At 43.4% G+C, this 18,593-nt stretch overlaps 1 protein-coding gene across 2 annotated transcripts in view; it reads right to left on the bottom strand.

Annotated features, from left to right (window-relative positions):
* The window catches only part of LOC105086291 (plasminogen), a 41,322-nt gene that overhangs the window by 9,737 nt on the left and 12,992 nt on the right, over window positions 1–18,593 (bottom strand). For both annotated transcript variants that reach the window (XM_064486503.1, XM_010976751.3), the window contains exons 6-14: window positions 17,564–17,684; window positions 15,960–16,078; window positions 14,624–14,786; window positions 13,647–13,792; window positions 10,076–10,235; window positions 7,666–7,847; window positions 5,919–6,067; window positions 4,401–4,494; window positions 501–621 (exon numbers count right to left, since the gene is read on the bottom strand). In XM_064486503.1, coding sequence (XP_064342573.1) covers window positions 501–621; window positions 4,401–4,494; window positions 5,919–6,067; window positions 7,666–7,847; window positions 10,076–10,235; window positions 13,647–13,792; window positions 14,624–14,786; window positions 15,960–16,078; window positions 17,564–17,684 — 1,255 coding nt within the window. The remainder of the gene's footprint in view (window positions 1–500; window positions 622–4,400; window positions 4,495–5,918; window positions 6,068–7,665; window positions 7,848–10,075; window positions 10,236–13,646; window positions 13,793–14,623; window positions 14,787–15,959; window positions 16,079–17,563; window positions 17,685–18,593) is intronic.

Genomic DNA, 18,593 nt, shown 5'->3' with positions numbered 1-18,593 from the left:
CCTACACTGAAAGAGACGTGTTTGCGAACACGTGGGCACCCTTTGGTTAAATTCAGTAATTCACAAAACTGAAAAAGAAAGAAATATGACTCTGTATCTATGAAATTTTACTGATAATTTTACCTTTACTGCCCTCCACACACGTGTCTCATTTCTAAAATATCCCTTTCTCTTCCTTTTACAAAGCAACAGTAAAGAGCTACATAAACCCCTGGGGCCGCTTCCATAATTTTCCTGCAATATTGGAACTTAGTGTAAATGTCTACATTTACAAATTTTGATGACAGTTGCCCAAATCAAGGAAAAGGTTCTAATTCTGGCTATTTTCAAACTGAAGAATATAGAAAAACATTTTTTTAATGTTATAGTTTTCCTTCCTCCTTAGCAGAACTTAGAGGCAGGTGCTGATACCCGAGCTGTGAAGATTTAGTGTGAGTGTAGAAAAGTTTTGCAGGGCTTCCACAGAAGGATGGATAAATTGTTTCTGGAAACGGTGTTACCTTGTTCGAAGGCTGACTTGCCAGGGCCAGGAATGTGGGTTGGACACACACCCGCCTACGACCCTTCCAGAACATTTCTTCGGCTCCACCTTGGGCTTTCCACAGTCAAATGAAGAGGACACTGAGGCACAAAGTGGGGAAAAAGTTGCATTTGAAGACATGAAAGAGAACAACTCATGATAAATCCATGGCTCCTGGCCAAAGCACTGAATTTTTGACATCTCAAAGCCCAGACGAAATAGTAGAATCATAAGCATCTTTTGGAATATTTTTTCTAAGTTTCAAAAGTGGTAGTCAACAACACAGAACCCTCTGCTTTCAAGAAAATAGGAGTATTTTTTTTACCTGTTTTCTTGGGGAAGTGATTAAATGAATTGGTAAGTTAGGCATTAGAATGAAAGCTTTTCAGAGAGGAGCTTGACCAACACAATTGTTATTCTGATTTGATGTAATATATCTAGAAGGGGGGAGGTATAGCTTAGCTGGGGAATGCCTGCCTAGCATGCGCAAGGTCCTGGGTTCAATACCCAGTACTGTACCTCCATTAAAATAAATAAATAAATCTAATTACCCCCCCCCCAAAATCAACAAAAATGCTTTAAAAAGAAAGTAATAAAATATATCTAGAGACTGTATGATTGTCACGGTCGTCATCTGAACCCTGTGAAGTTTACTCAGCACCATAGTTGTCAGCCCCGTTGAAAGGCACTAAGAATATTCTTTTTAAATGTGAATCTCTGTGTGTGCACGTGTGTGTATGTGGGTAGCAAGGATAACTGTACTCAACTGAAATAATGCCTTCTCTCAGCCGGCTTCACCACAGCTCTTTCAGGGAGCCTTCCGAGACTAACCCAGTGCCAGGGAGATGACGTCTGCTCACTTGCCTTTACTCTCTATTCACCTCCTACCTGCTTGCCCTCTCCACCTGGCCTGCAGGGTTCTGGAGGTTAGGGCTAGTGCCTCACCTTTGGTACCACTCACTAATGTCTAGAAAAAATCAGGGGCGACACAGGGTGTTCATAGAGTGCTTCTCCATCGTCTGGAGCCCTTGAAGGTCTTCGAAAGTAGAAGCATCAGTCATTGTTAATAACAGTATTACAAGGGGAAACTTTTTGGTCTTAATCAACCAGAGATTCTATTCTCTAGTGAATCTGGAACCTGAATTTTCCTAATACCTTTCCATTTGTCTTGGCCTATTCTGAGACTCTATATATAGAAGTTTTTTTTAAGAAACATACAATATAATGAAATCCTACTCACTAACTCTGACCTTAATTTCTGTTACTGTACCTTACATGGAATAGACTTAACATAAATATACTAAGAAAAGAATAACTACAGAGATTACAGTTCCCTGGTCTTATTATTCAAAACAAAACTGAAGTTCTATTTCTTTTAAATTACTTATTATTTGTACTGATTGTGTTGGTGGAATTGAAATAAGTTACTAAATCAATTAACAAAAAAGTATAATTTTAAATAAATGAATATAAGTAAATAAATAAAATGATGTTTAAAGTGGGCCTCTTTCAATTTTTAAAGTTAGTATTAAAGGGAAAAACCATACCATCCCTTGGTAAAATTGAGCAACAGAACCCTGGCCTAAAGAGAATATGGTTCTGATTTCAATTTGTTTTCTTGTGCTTCTACTTGTGTGCAGTTTGCATGGTGCCATTTATTTTAATAACACAGGATGTTCACACAAATTGTTCAGGTGAGTTGCTTATATAAGTTTATGTGTAAACTAAAAAGTTAATCAATGGTACTTTTTCATTTTAAAGATGAATTTTTCTTGTGAATTATGCATAATGTAAAGTTCAGAAAATTACTATTAGGAAATTTCTCACTTAAATAAAGGAAATCCAAAATCTCCCAGGGAGTGAGCAATAATTAAAAAGAGAGAGAGAGAATGAAAATAACCTTAATAGACCAAGTCAGACCTCGAAGAGATTCCACATTCTGAAAAATCTGAATAAAATTAGAAAAAACACGCAGGCACACACACAGTAATTCCCTTAACCTTTTAAGCCCTGACCTGACGTAATGAAGAACTGTGATTTGAGATTTCATTCAATCTACTCATTCAGCAAATATGTATTCAAATATATAGAGAGCCTGTCTCTATTTAGACATTGCTCTAAACACTAGAAAGAAGGAAACAGCTGAGGTCTGTAATCTTTACATTCTAATGGGTGGGGATGTGAGAAGATGTGGCACTGGAGGATTCCGCTGAGGCCCCAGAGATGCGGTGGGGGGGCGGTGTAAGACAAACCCCTGCGTGCAGACTTCAAGGCAAGCGGCCTCTTCTACAGTCTGGCATCCTCACCCAAGTCAAGGATGTGAAAGAATCGGGTTCTTATTGATGGAAGAAAGAAGAAAGAATGGAGAGAAGGTTTTTTCCCGTGGACCATGAGGTCACCCACTTCATCACAATGTGGGCGTGTGATCACTTGGTCTGATCTTGAAAACTATTTCCTGGGGAAGGTGGGGCCCCAGGCCTGATTCACACTTGAGAAGCCCACAGAGCCCCGCGGCAGGTGAGGGCTGCACCTCGGATGTTCCTGCGCTTCCCTTCCACGGGAATCAAAGGTGCATGAATCCCAGGCACAGCTGTGGGGCAAGAATATCAGGCTTTGTGACAACTTAAAGGCAACCTGGCCAAGCGGGCAGCCTATCCAGGGTAGACTGTCCAGGTGGGAAGGGGCAGAGCTGAAGAGCAGGAGTGATGAGCAGCAGGGAGGCCCTGACCCCACCCAGGGAGGGCCACCAAGGGAGCTTCTGCAGAACAGAGAAAACACCCACTGGAGAACGAGTCAGCCGTAAACTCACCTGAAGGCCAGAGAACACAGTAACGACAACCAAGCAGCATCTTTCCTGTCACCTGGCTTCTCCCTCCACCCCCTGCTTTACTCAAGAGTGTGGCCCCAGGCTCATAACCCCTTCCCCAGAAACCCCTCCCCAGCCACCTCCAGATGTGGACTTAAGTGCCTCTGCAGAGTCAGCCTCTCCCCTCCAGCTCTGTCCCTCCACGGGCCAGACCCCGGCGCACACCCTCAAACTGTGCAAAGGAGAAGTCCAGGCTGATTACGGGGAGCCAGGGCCGATGCCGTCTGCAAAGATGGGTCAGCAGGAAGAGAAATAGGGACCCAGTCACAGTGCTTTGCCTTGTTGTCCAGACCTACCCATGGATTTGTCATCCCCAACTTTTTAGAACTAATGTCCACTCCTCTTCCCCTGATCCAAACTTCTCGTTCCCTAGAAAAGTCTCAGACAAATGAGGAGAGAGCCCAGATAAGCTTTCTGAGTTGTCTGGCTAATGAATTGTCATCGTAGGACAAAGGGAAGTTGGGGCTTAAGAAAGAGCTTCATTTCTTCTCATTAAATTCTTAGGAGAACAACGTGCACATTTACAACGCACATTATACGTTTAGCTGTTTCCTGCTATTTGTATTTTCTTTCTTACTTCTCAGCTGCTGAAAGGGAAAGTCATCCTATCTGGGTGACTCTAAGTTTGGTCTTCGCGCGCCCCATGCCAGGCATCGGAGAGCTCAGTGGAACCGGCGGGAGACTGATTAGATAACCTCTGATCTTGCTCTTTTGGAGGTTGTCCTATTTAATTTAAGGTGATGGAGGGTCAGGGAGAGCCTAACCAACAGAGCTGAGAGTAGGAGAGATTCAAGAGGGTCATGAAAAGGGGCTCGGGGGAGAGAGCGCCCTCTCCTGCCCAGACGCACTCAGCCCAGACTCTTGTCGTGCAGACCCATATTAAAGAGGTGACGTTGCATTTATTTAGAAGTCATTTCTTTCCAAAAAAAAAAAAAAAAAAAAGAAGAAGGAGGAGGAGGAGGGGAAGGGGAAGAGGAAGAAAGGGAAGAAAGAAAAGGAAAGAAAGCGACTTACCACACTGAGGGACATCACAGTAGTCAAAAAGTTTCAGTGGATTTGTCGTGTAGCACCAGGGGCCATTGACGTCTCCATCAGGATTACGGCAGTACTGAAAAAAGAGGCAGGTGTACAGGGGGTGGCACACACGGGGGCAGTAAGGGAGAGGCTGTGTCCTGAGGCACAGACATTTATTTCGCTGCTGTCCCTAGAAGATGAAAGGTAGCGCCCCTTCGGCGGGGGTGGGAGACAGGGTTATTTTCCAGGCTGCTCATGCAGCCTCTGACTCAGCGTATGCCATCGGTCACGTCTGCTCGTTCAGAAGGAGCCCCAACCTTGAGGCTACTCCGCTGGAGAAAGAGTGAAGACGCTGAAGGGTCTTGAGGTAGAGACTGCACAAAGGCAGGCTGTGTCCGTGGAGACCTTAGGGACGCAGCAACAGAGGGCTGTGGGCGTGCTTGACTCGCCTCACCCCTGGTTCACTGCCGTCTTCTACTCAACGACGCCTTTTGCTCTTGCTTCGGAATTGCTTATTCCCCTGGACTGTGCACCCTCCAAGGGTCAACCATGGAAAGACCATGTCTCCTTTTTCCTTCCCTCAACATCCCCACTCCCAAAGGAAACTGTCCCAGAGAGAGTGTGAGACTAGGGAAACCCTACTGCATGGAGCCCTAATGGCCCATCCAATTTTTTATTAGAAAAATCCAACTAAAATGTCATGAATGTCATCTTTGATCATCAGAACCTGGAGGACAAACACTGGGAACTATAAACAGCACCTAATAATAAAAGCCGGCAGGAAATGTCGCAGACGGAACTGAGAAAAAATGGAGGTCAGCTGGCCGGTTCTCACTGCACCTCCCACGCTGAGCCTTGGGCCCCTGAAACTCCTGAGTGTCTTCCCCCAGCCCCACACCAAAGCTTAGTCAGGCTGAAAAAGAGAAAGACAACTACCATACGATATCACTTATATGTGGAATCAAAAAGACAGACACAAGGGGCAAGATATAGCTCAAGTGGTAGATCTCCTGCTGAGCATGCACAAGGTCCTGGGTTCAATCGTCAGTCCCTCCTCTAAAAATAAATAAATAAACCTAATTACTTCCCCTCCCTAAAAAAAAAAAAAAAAAAAAACTAAAAAAAAAAATGAACTTATTTACAAAACGGAAACAGACTGACATACATAGAAAACAAACTGTGGTTACTAGGGGGAAAGAGTGAGTGGAGGGATAAATTAGAAGTTTGGGATTTGCAGATACAAACTACTGTATATAAAATAGATAAGCAACAAGGTCCTACTGTATAGCACATGAACTCTATTCAGTATCTTATAATAACCTATAATGGAAAAGAATCTGAAAAGGAATATGTATGTATAACTGAATCAGTATGCCATACATCACAAATTAACACACATTGTAAACTGACTATTCAACAAAAAGCTCAGCAGGCTGACTTCCTGCAACACAGGGTCAATTCGGTTTGCAAAGACTGGTCAACAAAAGACGAAACTGAGCCCAAACCAAAGCGGCTTACATTTTTTTCCAGGCCTGCCCGTGGGTTTGTCTCTGGAGTGAAGATGCGGTGTCTGTGGGGCTCCTGGGCAGCCCACTCCTGGCAGGGGACGCCGGCCACCGTGGTTGCCTTCTTGCCCCGGTATCCTTTCCCATTCCCGAGCATGCAGTCTGTGGGGAGGAGAAAACGGCAGTCGCGGGGCACCACTCGGACCCAGGACCGCGGGAATAAGCGCAGTGCTAGGTCTCCCTGGTGGCCGACTGTCGCTCCCTCGGAGCACCGGCATGCGGAAGACTCCAGAGGGCGCTGCCAATTGTAACAAGTTAGCGGAAACACTGCTCAGAAATAATCGCACACCGAGATGTCAGAAGGGGAACTTCGGCTAGGACACTAACGTAACCAATTCTATAACGAGCTGAGCGGTCAGACAGACGCAGCTGGGAACTGTTCGATGACTCCTGAACACCTCAGTCTCAACAAGGATGGAGAAAAAGAGAGCAGATTGAAAAAGATTTTAGAAGAAATATTATTTTGGCCAGAGCTGTGCTTTGAGTTTTGGGATGAGAAGGGTAATAAAGAGATGACTAGAGACCCCTTACCCCAGCTTGTCTATCATCTCAGGCGTTGGGGATGGGGGCTTCAGTGGGACCCCTAAAAGAACTTGATGGGGGGCCCAGTACACAGTGCTCTGATGGCCACTCGGAAAACCCACAGAGCAAAAGCTGGGCCAGCTGATTTCTCAGACAAGAAGCTAGGCTGTTCTGGCATCCTGTACTGCCGGTATTTGCCAGGACCAGGCTGTGTGAGTTTCCCATGCACCAAATGTGGGGCATCACGCATAGGAGGACCATGCGAGGCCACGTCAGGTCTTCTCTAAGAGGGGCATCCAGCTGGAGCACAAAGCCCCAGTCTCACCAAGAATGAGGGAGGGGAGATGAACTCGCCCTGTCCAGCAGGTGTCCAGTGTCCAGTAGGGGACAGTAGACAAGATTCTCCCACATCGCCGGGGAGGCAAGCCCAGGTCCAGAAGGAGAGGGGTCTCAACTTGAAACCAAGGTCTCATCGTAATCATTTCTGTTTAGAGGATTTTGGATTATCGGACCAGCCGTGGGACCAATGAGTCTCATGTCAGGGCAAGGGGGAACCAGCCCCTCTGTTTCCTCACCCTGGGCGGGGGCAGAGCACGTCCTGCCACCTGACAGCCATAGGACCAGGGGCTAAGCACTTAGAGAGACACACAGGCTAAGGGCCAGGGAAGCAGAGAGGCGTGTGATTATTTTTCCCTCCCACCACAGATGGCAATCACGTTCTCATGCTCAGACCGCAAACCCTCGGAGCTACATGGCTGCTTCTCCAAGTGTTTGCTGAAGATCATCACCTGACAGACCTATGAGCACGCTGAGCTCGGTACATTCAAAACCAAGTCAAATCGTTTCTATTCCTCCATGGACAAGGCAGACTTGCTTTTCTAGAATCTCCCATCTCAGCCAAAGCCACCACCAGCAACCTGTAATCCACCCAGGCTCAAAAATGATATCTTTCCCTCACAACTGATTAGTTTTCAAGTCCCAGAGGGACCGCCCACCCATGTGACACCAGCGAGAGCAGCTCCGGCTTCCCCAGGTGATGTGCTGAGGCCTCCTTCCACAGCGCAGACGCAGCAGCGCTCGCACTCCCTGGGGCAGTGAAGCCCCTGCCTCTGCAGGATTTTCCATCTCTTTTCCCCCCAGGGCCCAAGGATATAGATGTCTGGTCTTCGACTTCTTACCTGCTTCAGAAGGAGCCTCTGCATTTGGAACTTGGCCAACAGCCGGAGAGTGTGTGACAAGCACTTCCGTGTTGGAGCATTTCCTCAGGTTACAGTACTCCCATCTGACGCTCGGATCAGTGGTGTAACACCAAGGGCTTTTGTCAGCATCTGGATTCCGGCAGTAGTTCATGGTCAAGCCCCTGTAAATTCCACAGCAACACAGGTCACGACAGGTGGGAGAATCTTCAGGGGTCCCCCAACACCCTCTGAATTTTGTTCCAACGAAGTGTTAACAAGTGACTGAAATATTTCCAATTGTTATTATAACGTCACAAACACAGAGGGTCCTCAACTTCTAAACAGCTGGGTAAGTTGTAAAAAATAGGTTATAACTTTTACTTCTAAAACTCAAAAGTAATATATGCTGCATATAAAAACAGATAATGTATAAATGTATGAGAGAATCAGACCGTCCTCCTTTCCGTGGGAGTGTTAAAGACATTCCCCAGGGATAACCCATATGGATTCTGAAGCATGTATTTTAGACTTGTTTTCTATGCACATGCGACTGTATCTGTACCTCTGACTGTCTCTGTGGGAATACGTGGGGCCGTGTACGCTGGAACTGAAACGTGTTTTCCCCGGGAAGATAAGACGTACAAGGAGATGACAGTCCCAGGCCAGCCCCCTTAGTCTGTTACCTCGTATCGTAGCTAAAATGCTGTATATTTACAACGGAAAAGATCGCGACAGTAAGACTGTGAGTATCATACGTAGATCAAGTGGGTTTGGGTTCAGGGTTTGAAAGGCTCGTGGAAGCTGTCCTGGAAAACCAGCTTCCAGGTAGGGTGGGGTTCCTAGAGGATGTACTCTGGGGGAGACGGGGAGAAGTAGCACACCCTTTAGCTGCAGCTGAGGACGGAGGGAAGGGGGAGAAAGGAGACGTCTGCACAGACGAAGGGCCCTGAAGGAGCAGAGCCAGGAAACTGGGTAAAGACACAGTGGACGAGGAGTCTGGGGCTCACGGAGCGACTTGGATCCCTGAGGCCTTCCCAGAACTTTGCCCCAACCTCTTAGAACTCTCATCCTTGGAATCCTTCTTACAGTTTAGATCCAGGACCCATGGCTGTCTGAGATCATTTGAAACAACGTATTATGGGACCCTAGCATTGTACCTGTGGGCCTGTAGACAAGGGCTGGCCTCGGGCGTGGGCCCAGCACCTGGGGAAGCTGCTCAGCAGGTCTCTGAGCAGTTGGATGTTTTAAAAGCTTCATCATATGAAACAGGCTCCTTTTTTTTCTTTTTTCAAACGTTTTGATGAGTTCTGATAAACACACATACTATATAATCCATAGTCCTATTGTGATGGACTTTTTTCAAACGTTTTGATGAGTTATGATAAACACACATACTATATAATCCATAGTCCTATTGTGATGGAGAGCATGTCCATCGTGCCCCACAAAGCTCCCTGGGCTCACTGGTCAACTTCTGCTGCACTGATCTTCATGTCCCACTGGTTCTCAAAGGCATCATCAGGTTAGAAGCACAACAGCCAATACTGAAGGAGAACCCTGCACATATTTCTGGAGCCCCTTCTCTGCACAGGTCCTTTCTCATTACCACTCAGTCTGCTCAATCCCAGCTGCCTCAGGAAGCCCCAGCCCCAGTCTCCATCTCCCCAGTTCAGCCAGGTCGCTGTGGCCTGCTTTGGTTCCGTCTCCTTGCACTGCAGTCCAGGAAATGTTTCCAAAAAGAAAACCAGGGTCATTGTAAGTTTGATCTAATTTATTTTTCCTTCTGGAAAGTCTAAGTCCTGTGCTGTCTATTGTCTATCAAGTGAAAATAGGTTTTTTTTTCATACATTTTACTGCCGTTTATGGCAGAAAAGCTGGTCTGGTCACACCTCGTCTTTGTGCATCTGTCTGTCTATTTTGCCCATCAGTATCTGCATACTTTCTGATCTCATCTTCCTCCCTGCTTTTGCTCCTAATGTTCTGGTAACTCACATTGGAACACTAGCGTCAGGACCCAGTGTGTCTACACAGACGAACACAAGCCTCACTTCGGGAGCTGGAGGGTGAAATGGTAAAACCCCACAGCTGAAAGACCGCACTGATCTTTAGCAGACGCTGCGGAACGATACGATTTCTAAGCCTTTAGCCATTTGTTCTGAGCTTTCTGCTAGCACGACCTCAGCACTTCCATATATCCTGCTTCCACAAGGCTACCCGGGAACTATGGCAGCCTCTAGCTTCTCAACTTTCAGAAATTTTGCTCAGAAGTAAGGTGTGGAGACATTTTGTCTCACATTCTGGAGCCAAGGGAAATTTGGTCCTAAGAAGCAATTTTCAAGCATGGCCCTTTCAACATACATTTAACTTGGCTGTTGCTCCTCCAAAAAATGGTTAAAAATCAAAGACATACGCATTTGGGAAGTTTTCTGGGGTCTTCTGATGCCGGTGCGGTATCATAGATGACCAGGACTGACACTTCCTCCCTGTGAGAGTGGTGGACGATGTGCCCCGGTAGCTCTGCCCATCTCCGTTGTAGCAGTCCTGGACCACAGGGGTTTGTTCAGGTGGTACTGAAATTGAAATAGAAGAAATCAGTGAATAATGACTAGAACAGAGAAATACGTGAAATAATTAACGACACAAATAGAAGAGTCATCTCTGGAACTAACACTGTTCTCTTTTACATGTTGGCAGGCAGGTGGACGTGCAAAGAAAACAATAGATCTATAACATTCTAAAATGTCAATGCCCTAACTTTTTGGTAACTATTTAATTAAGAACACAGAAAAAAATAAGCCAGGAAGAGTGCTTATAATTGGAAATTGCGGTCACGTGAAAGCTCTTTTTTATGGCTCTTCACTGAGTATTCATGAGAACAACTAGGCAGGCCTCCAGAGAGAGACACACTCATTGGTGTAGGCTGCAGGTGGTGACTGGTTGCCAGTGAGGAATACATGAAAACCTTGTGCATCTCCCCCAGACTCTCCTTATACAAAGCCAAAACCTTATGCAGAAGTCCATTGCTCCTCAGGGAGGGATAGAGGCAAAAAGCCTGTTACCCTGGTGGAGGTGCAGGAAGTTCTCTTGTTCCAGGATACTTCACCAACGCAAAGTGGGGGTCTGCTGCTCTCCTACCCAAGACTCCCCACAGATACAAGCTAGAGTTTAGCTCCGTGGGGAAAAGGGGCAAGAATACTGAGAAGTGTTACCTTCAAAGCCCGGGTGCACAGAGTCTGTCTAAGGCTGAGGGTGGCCCAGGAAGATAGAAAAGGCCTGCCTCCACTAAAAGTTTGGCACTGGGTATCAAGAAATAGTCGTCCATCACTAGGGCTAGGTTAAAAGCATGGAGCAACCCTCTCTGAGGCGCAGGCATGCAGTGATTGCTAAAAACTGAGGAGGGATTGAGAATACTGAGAAAACTCTTCCACACTCCAGACCCTTATCTAAGTACAAGATAACTACACCCCGCCACCGGGGGGTTTGAAACCACTTACAATAAAGCAGCAACAACAGAACCCAAATTCAGTTCACCTGCTAACTGTGTTGATTCAATTACCCACGTAACATACTGATAAAAGAAGGACGCCCATTTCAAAGTGTAACTAATATTTACTTTAGTATCTGTTGTTCTTCTACAACTATGTCCGGCATTTGAAAAGAAATTACAAGAAATGCCAAAAAAAGCCACTGCTGAGTGATGAACAATCAAGAGTCAGAACCAGCCTGAGATGTGGAGACTATCAGCCTGTGACGGCAAGATGACTATGATTAATACATTAAAGAGTTTTATTTATAGTCGTGTAATGGTGAACAGTATGCATGGATAGATGAAGAATTTCAGCAGAGATGGGAACTGTAAAAAAAAAAAAAAAGAATAAAATGCAAATGCTAAAAATAAAAACCACATTATCAGAGGTGAAAAGTTCCTTCAATGGGCTGATCAGAGAACTAAGTAGAACTGAGGAAAGAATCAGTGAACTTGAAAATAAGTTAATAGATGCTATCCAAACTGACACACAAAGAGAGAAAAAGAGGGGGGAAGAAAAGTGGAACTAGCATATGGGGTGTGAGGCGATATGAAACGGTCTAACACTTGGGCAATCGGGGCCCCTCAAAAAGAAAATAGACAGACAGAGAGAGAGAAAGAGAAGAGAAAAGAAGTATTTGAGCAGTAATGGCTGATAATTTTACAAAAGTAATGAAAATCAATAATCACCAACACAAGAAGCTCAGAGAACTTTAAGCAGGAAAAATACCATAAATAAATAAGCAAATAAATAAGAAACAAACAGATAGACTCACCTAGATGCACCACAATCAAACTGCTGAAAACCAAAGAAAGTCTTAAAGGCAGCCAGAGAAAAAAGAAATATTAAATACAGAGAAACACAAATAAGATTTCCAGTCAGACACTATTCAGAACAGAAGATAATGGAATAACTTCTTTAAAGTGGTAAAAGAGGGAAAAAATTGTCCACCCAGAATTCTATACCCAACAAAATTCTTTTTCAAAACTGAAGGTAACATAATGACTCTTTCTAACATGCAAAAGCTGAAAGACTTTATCATTGACACACTTGTACTATGAAAAATATTAAAAGTTAAGTTTTTAACAGGAGGAATAAGACAGCAGATGGGAACTGGAGAATCTACAAAAGAAGTGAAGCACAGCAGAAATGGTAGGACTAAATAAATAAATGTAAATATAAAAGATATTTTTGTTTATAATTGCTTTAAAATATGACTGTTCAGGGCAAAAACAGTATCAATTTAGTGTGAGATATATAACATAATGGAAGTAAACTCTTCAAAAACAATAGGGCAATGTTATAAGGTTCCTACATTATGCCTCAAGTAAAATAATATCATTTGTAGGTGGAATGTGATAAGTTAAAGATGTATATGTAAACTTTTTTAAAATACTAAAATCAGTGGTGATAGAAGATAATCAGAAATACTCAATTAATGCAAAGGCAGAAAAATATGGGAAAAAGAGACAAAATTCAAATAGAACAAGTAGAAATAAGTTGATGGTAGATTTGAATCCAACTATATTAATAGTAGATTTGAATCTAACTATATTAACAATTACATTAAATGCAGATGGTCTAAACATCTCAATTAAAAGGCTGAGAAAAAAGATATATCATACAAACACTAGTGAAAATCAAGCAGCAAGGAATGTATTAACATCAGCAAAAGTAGACTTTAGAACAAGGAATATTTCCAGAGACAAGGAGGAACATTTACCTAATGATAAAGGGGTCGTTTCTTCAGGAAGGCTTAATAATGCTAAGCATATCTGTGCCTGACAAAGAGCTCCAGAACATACAAAACAAACATAAAACCGAAAAGAAATAGATGAGTACTAAATAGATGAATAGCTAATGCTGCAGACGTCACCGTTCATCTCTCAGTAATTGGTAGAACAGGAGATAGAGCATCATCAAGCATTCAGAAGAGCTACATACTAATGAACTTGACCTAATCGGCTTTTATAGACCACTCTACCCGGCAACAGCAGGAGCCAGATTCTTTTCCAGAGCACAGGGAATGAAGCATTAACTACTATATGTAAATTGGATAAAAAACCCAAATCTCTTCTGTATAGCACAGGGAACTACATTCAATAATGTAGTAACCTATAATGTAGTAACCTCTAATGAAAGAGAATATGAAAACAAATATATGTATGTATACGTATGACTGAAACATGATGCTGTGCACCAGAAATTGACATGTTCTAACTGACTATATACTTCAATTAAAAAAAAAAAAAGAGCATACAACATGTTCACCAAGAAGACCATATTCTGAACCATAATACAAGCCTCAACAAATTTAAAATAAATGAAATCATGTTCTCTGACCACAGCACAATTAAACTATAAACAAAGCTGCTGTGTACTGTGATTCTGCTGGAGTAGAAAAACCCAGGCAGCATTGGGAGCCCGCAGTAAGCTCCCGCTGCCCTTTCTTACCCGGGGCATCCAGGTGCTCTGTGGATACCGGGGAGGACCCGCAGGGTGGTATCTTGCAGTGTTCCCACCTCACTTCCTTGTTGGTTGTGTAGCACCACGGACTCGTTTCTCCATCAGGGTTACGGCAGTAGTTTTCATCCAGATTTCTGAAAAAGCAGTGACTGTGAGTTAGCCTTTCCAAACAGGCTAAAGGAACAACACAGTGCACACTTGCTTGTTAGTGGTGACGTTGGATGTGTGTCCAGCTACTTCTCTAGAATTACACAAAACAGAATGACGGATGGACGCTTAAGCAGAGCAGAACTCCCGAGAACTACAGCACAGTTGCTTCTCTTGGATAAATGATTAAAATATATTCCTTGATTGTGTAGAATGAAGCAAAATAGGTCCTTTGCTATGTGTTGGGCACGGTGATAAATGCTGAAAACACAATGGGTATTTTTTTACACTGTTCTTGCCTCAAAAAAGTATATATTATAGCCCTGAAATTTAAGTGTCACAGTCCTGGAATTTAAGTGTTCTCGAACTTTACATTTAGTACAAATGTTAAAACATATTGCTGAAACCCACTCTGAGTTACTGATTTAGTAGATCTAGAATAGGGTCCAAGAATTTGCGTTTCTAACAAATTCTTGATGATGCCTTTGAGAACCAATGTAATACAAAAATCAGTGCTAAGTTTCACTTCCCTTGTGTGTGACTTGACCAGTTTTCAAGCCCAAGTACTTTATTTTTTAAAAATTTCTTTTGGGGGTGGTAATTATGTTTTTATTTATTTACTTACTTTTAATGGAGGTACAGGGGATTGAACCCAGGACCTTGCACGTGCTGAGCACACAAACTACTGCTGAGCTACATCTCCCACCCAAGCCCAGATACTTTAAACCTAGGTTCCCATAGTTACTAAAACTAAAGCCAAGTCAGTAGGATTTCACTTTCCATCCAGCTGACAGGGAATGAAACCGGAGCAGACTTACTTGCAGGGGAAGTCTTCTGGGGTCCTGTTGTGCTTATGGGGGGACTGCTCACTCCAGCGTTGACAGGTATGCCCAGATACAGTGACGGCCACCACCCCTCGATAGTTCTCACCTCTTCCCTTCAGACACTGGTATGTTGGCCCAGAAGGTGGTGGGGGTGTTGCTTAAATGGGGAAAATACATTATAATGAATATTTTCTTTAAATAAAAAAATCTACAGATGGATGTTATGGGGGGATGGATGCAGGGAGCATCAGCCTATCTTCTTTTCTGCTCATCCTCTTAGAATCTGGCATTTGAAAATTGTTTGTCATTTTTCAGAAGAAGTGAATGTGGCAGAATTGATGTTTACAAGCCCATCTTATGAGGAACTCCTCCCAGGTCAAGCCCCATGGAGTAGATGCTTCTTTCTACATTCTCTTATTTCTCTACTCTCAGTCCATCACATGTGGTGAGGATCAGCAGGTGTCACATCCCACCCCAAATCTTCACATATACCAACCGTCCAGCGTCCTTTGTGAAGAATAAATTGTTCATTAAGTAAACATAACTGAATGGCACCCAGTATTCCACAAACCCAAACAACAGAGAGAGTCCACGGGGAAAAGGAAAACAGTGTCTCCAAGGAAAAGCGTGTGCAGCCAGAAATCAAGAAGGTCTTAAGGAAAGAAGATGACAGAAAGAGGACTGGTGCTCCTCAAGAAGAATACTGAGGCAGCTCGGCAGCCCGGAGGGTGGCCATCGGAGCAAAGAGCAGGCAGCCAGCCTCACGGCCGGCCAAGTCTTTCTGACAGTCTCAGAGGTCTTTGTTCAGTCCTTGCTTCAAATTCTCACAGAAAAAAATATCATAAAATTGTTTCTTCCAAGTCATTCCTACTAGGACTGCCATTCCATCTTCTCCTCCTAACTTCTCTTCTCCTGCTGTTCCCTCACAAGTTGGGCGTACTGGAAAACACGACATCCAGATACACTTCTTTGCTTACAAAGAAACAATCAGAAAGAACTTCTGGTTGGTAGTGAAATCCATTCACCAGAAAGCAGGGGTCTGATTTACCTTTAGCACTAGAGAAAAGTAGGAAGCAGAGATACCTCCCCAAAGGCTACATCCAGCTGTACTCAAAGGAGGCAGAAGTCTCTGATACGGGAGGAAAAATATATATATAAGTAGATGCTCTGGTCAATTACCTATCGTAACCAATAAATTATTTTAAAAGAGCAATTATATCCCACAAGACTTGTAGGGAACTTTTTCAGCACCACACTCACGCACAGCACTCTTGATTCCAAGAGAAGAACAGGCTACGATCCCTGAGGACTAAGTATGAGCCATACTTACTACATCTTGGGATGTTGCAGTATTCCCAGCGTTTGTTGGGATTCGTGGTGAAACACCATGGACGGGGCTCTCCATCAGGGTTACGACAGTAATTCATCTTCAAATTCTTGTTTGGAAATCTGAATGTGCAAGAAGATTTTTAACAGCACTGAACATTTACATTCATGGTTGAGAATCATACCAAATGAGCAAATATTGAGCACCTGCTCTATGCTAGGCACAGGCAGTCAGCCAAGGAGGTGGCTGGATGAAGGCTATCCAAAAAAGTGATGACAATCTCACAAGAAAGATTAGCCAAGTATTCTAAGAACTGTGTTTCTAACAGTTTACATGTGCAAAAATTACGGAACAGGACCAACTTTATCACTTTGGCCATCTGGAAAACTGATGTAAGCCAATGCCAGTAATTCAAATGCAAATAATAGCAATTTTTAAAACACAAAGTGCTCACCGGCTAGAGACAGTCATCTAGTAAGCAGTAAAACCTAGAAGTCAGTGTCATCACAGGTTAAAGGAATGGTCCTTCTGGTCTACCAAGTTCTGGTCCTGCTATCTTCTAAACTGAGAGGGATAAGCTATGCTCCTGCAAGCACCAGGCCAGTGAGCCCCCCCCCCCCCCAAGCAGGGAGCGGTGGCTACGACTGTGAAATGCACACTATACCTTGTGCCCCTCTGAGCGAATTGCACGTCTCTTTCTGAGACTGTAAATGCTTAGTCAGGATGGACAGAGAAGCTAGCAGTGGCTTAAGCCATCCCCTTCTTCCAGTTTCCTGAAAGTAAACTTAACTCAGTTCTGGGACTTGAGGCTTTTACTGTATTTCTTCTTTGGAATACAGTAGGGAAAGGAAAAGAGCAAAAACTGTATTTTACGGAGCTATTTGGAACGGGAGGGACAGAAATTCAGTGGAGCTGTTTTCCACATTGAAGTCTGCGACTTAGTCTCATTTCTTACAGGTTTTTCTAAGCCTTGTTATAACCCCACAGTTGTCATGGAATGAAGAAAAAGACCAGAAGCAGCTACAGAGAGGGAGGTGTTTTACAGTACAATTCATGTGAAATAGAAGACTCTAAAAATTACCGTTACTTTCTAGGTCAGGGACTCTGTTATAAACTCATGATCCCCCTTTGAGAATCTAGTGAAAGTTAGGAATCCCCAGAGAAATGCACTGATATAAATACACATAAGGTGTTGAGGGATTCACGAAATACTAAAGCCCATCCATGGATTGTTAGGAAGCCTTGAACCTCATCAGACTGAAGGAAAAGGAAAGGAATACAAAGATGAGGGAAATATTTGGAAAATACACAAGCAAGGTGTGTCTGTATTTCTTGAATTTTAATTCACATACGGATCAGTCAGGAATTGGGTTATAATGCAAATTCAGAATCAGAGGGTCTGAAAGTCTGCATTTCTAACAAACTCTCAGATAGTATCACTCTTCCGTGGACCACATTTTGAGTAGTAAGAATGCATACTTCACTTGCAGTCATGTGGGAAGATGCGAACTTTAAAATTCAAAAACATCAGATATGGTCACTTGCTGAGGAATGCTGAAATAACTAAAGAACATTTAATTAGCCATGGTGCTCCCAGTGAGACGTACTTGGCAGGGATGTATCCATGAGCATGTGGGCTCTGAGAGTTCCAGAACTGGCAAGCAAGTCCAGACATGGTCTTGGAAATTTTACCCTCATAATTTTCTCCACTGCAATGCATACATTCATCTGGATGGAGAAAAAAGGAAGACAGAAACTGAAATGAATTCACTACAAATGTCTCAAATCCCTTTGTCACTTGGTAATCTGTACTTCCCAAAAATCACTTGGTAGCAAAGACTTAATTTTCTAACACAGTCTAAAATGTCATTCTTTTTCTCAAATGGTGAAATTTTGGTCCATATCTTCTCAAGTCATGACCAAATCCAGAAACTCTGTAATGCTATATCCTCAAACTGGGATGCGTGGCCCTGGGTGGGTGGTTTCGGGGGCTGGACGAGAAGGTTGCACATAACCTCAGAAGTCTGTAAGTCCTCTGCTAGAATGTTTTAATATTTGGGGTTTTCATTTCAATAATGATATTTAAAAATCATTGAAATTATTCTGATCGTAGGGATGACTGCTAAATAAGTTGACACACTCTCAGGATTTTAGTGCTGGTTTTTGCGTGTTGGTGATCTCACCGAGAACAATATTCACCTGCAATGACAGTGTTTCTCTTTTTATATTACTGAGAAGCATGACGGATTGCTTTTCTCACCCTTACATCACTTAAAATCTGAAACTTCGATTTGGAATTCTTGAAATAACATAGTGCAGCAGAGTACTATAAGACTTTAATTTTTATGCAATAATAAGGAAGACAGAAGCAAACTTGATACGAAAATGATAGTTTCGTGTCAATTAAGGGCCCAGTGACCTCATAACATAGTGTACAAATAAATGATCCCCATGGTTGAAATAGACCAAGTGATGGGGGCGCTGAGCTGTCACACGGTACGTACACGGTACGTGTCACACGGTGGTTACACAGACCCCACCTTCCTCCCTTCCCCTCTTGCATCAGTAAATGTAGCAGGAACTATGAAATGAAGAGCATTTTTCAATAGTGTGTTTTACATTTTTTAGCATTGACTT

The sequence above is a fragment of the Camelus dromedarius genome, chromosome 6 (genome assembly GCF_036321535.1).
Source record: "Camelus dromedarius isolate mCamDro1 chromosome 6, mCamDro1.pat, whole genome shotgun sequence".
NCBI classification, from domain to species: Eukaryota; Metazoa; Chordata; class Mammalia; order Artiodactyla; family Camelidae; genus Camelus; species Camelus dromedarius.
Note: the sequence above shows the minus strand (reverse complement) of the source record. Positions and strands in the feature narration are given on the sequence as shown.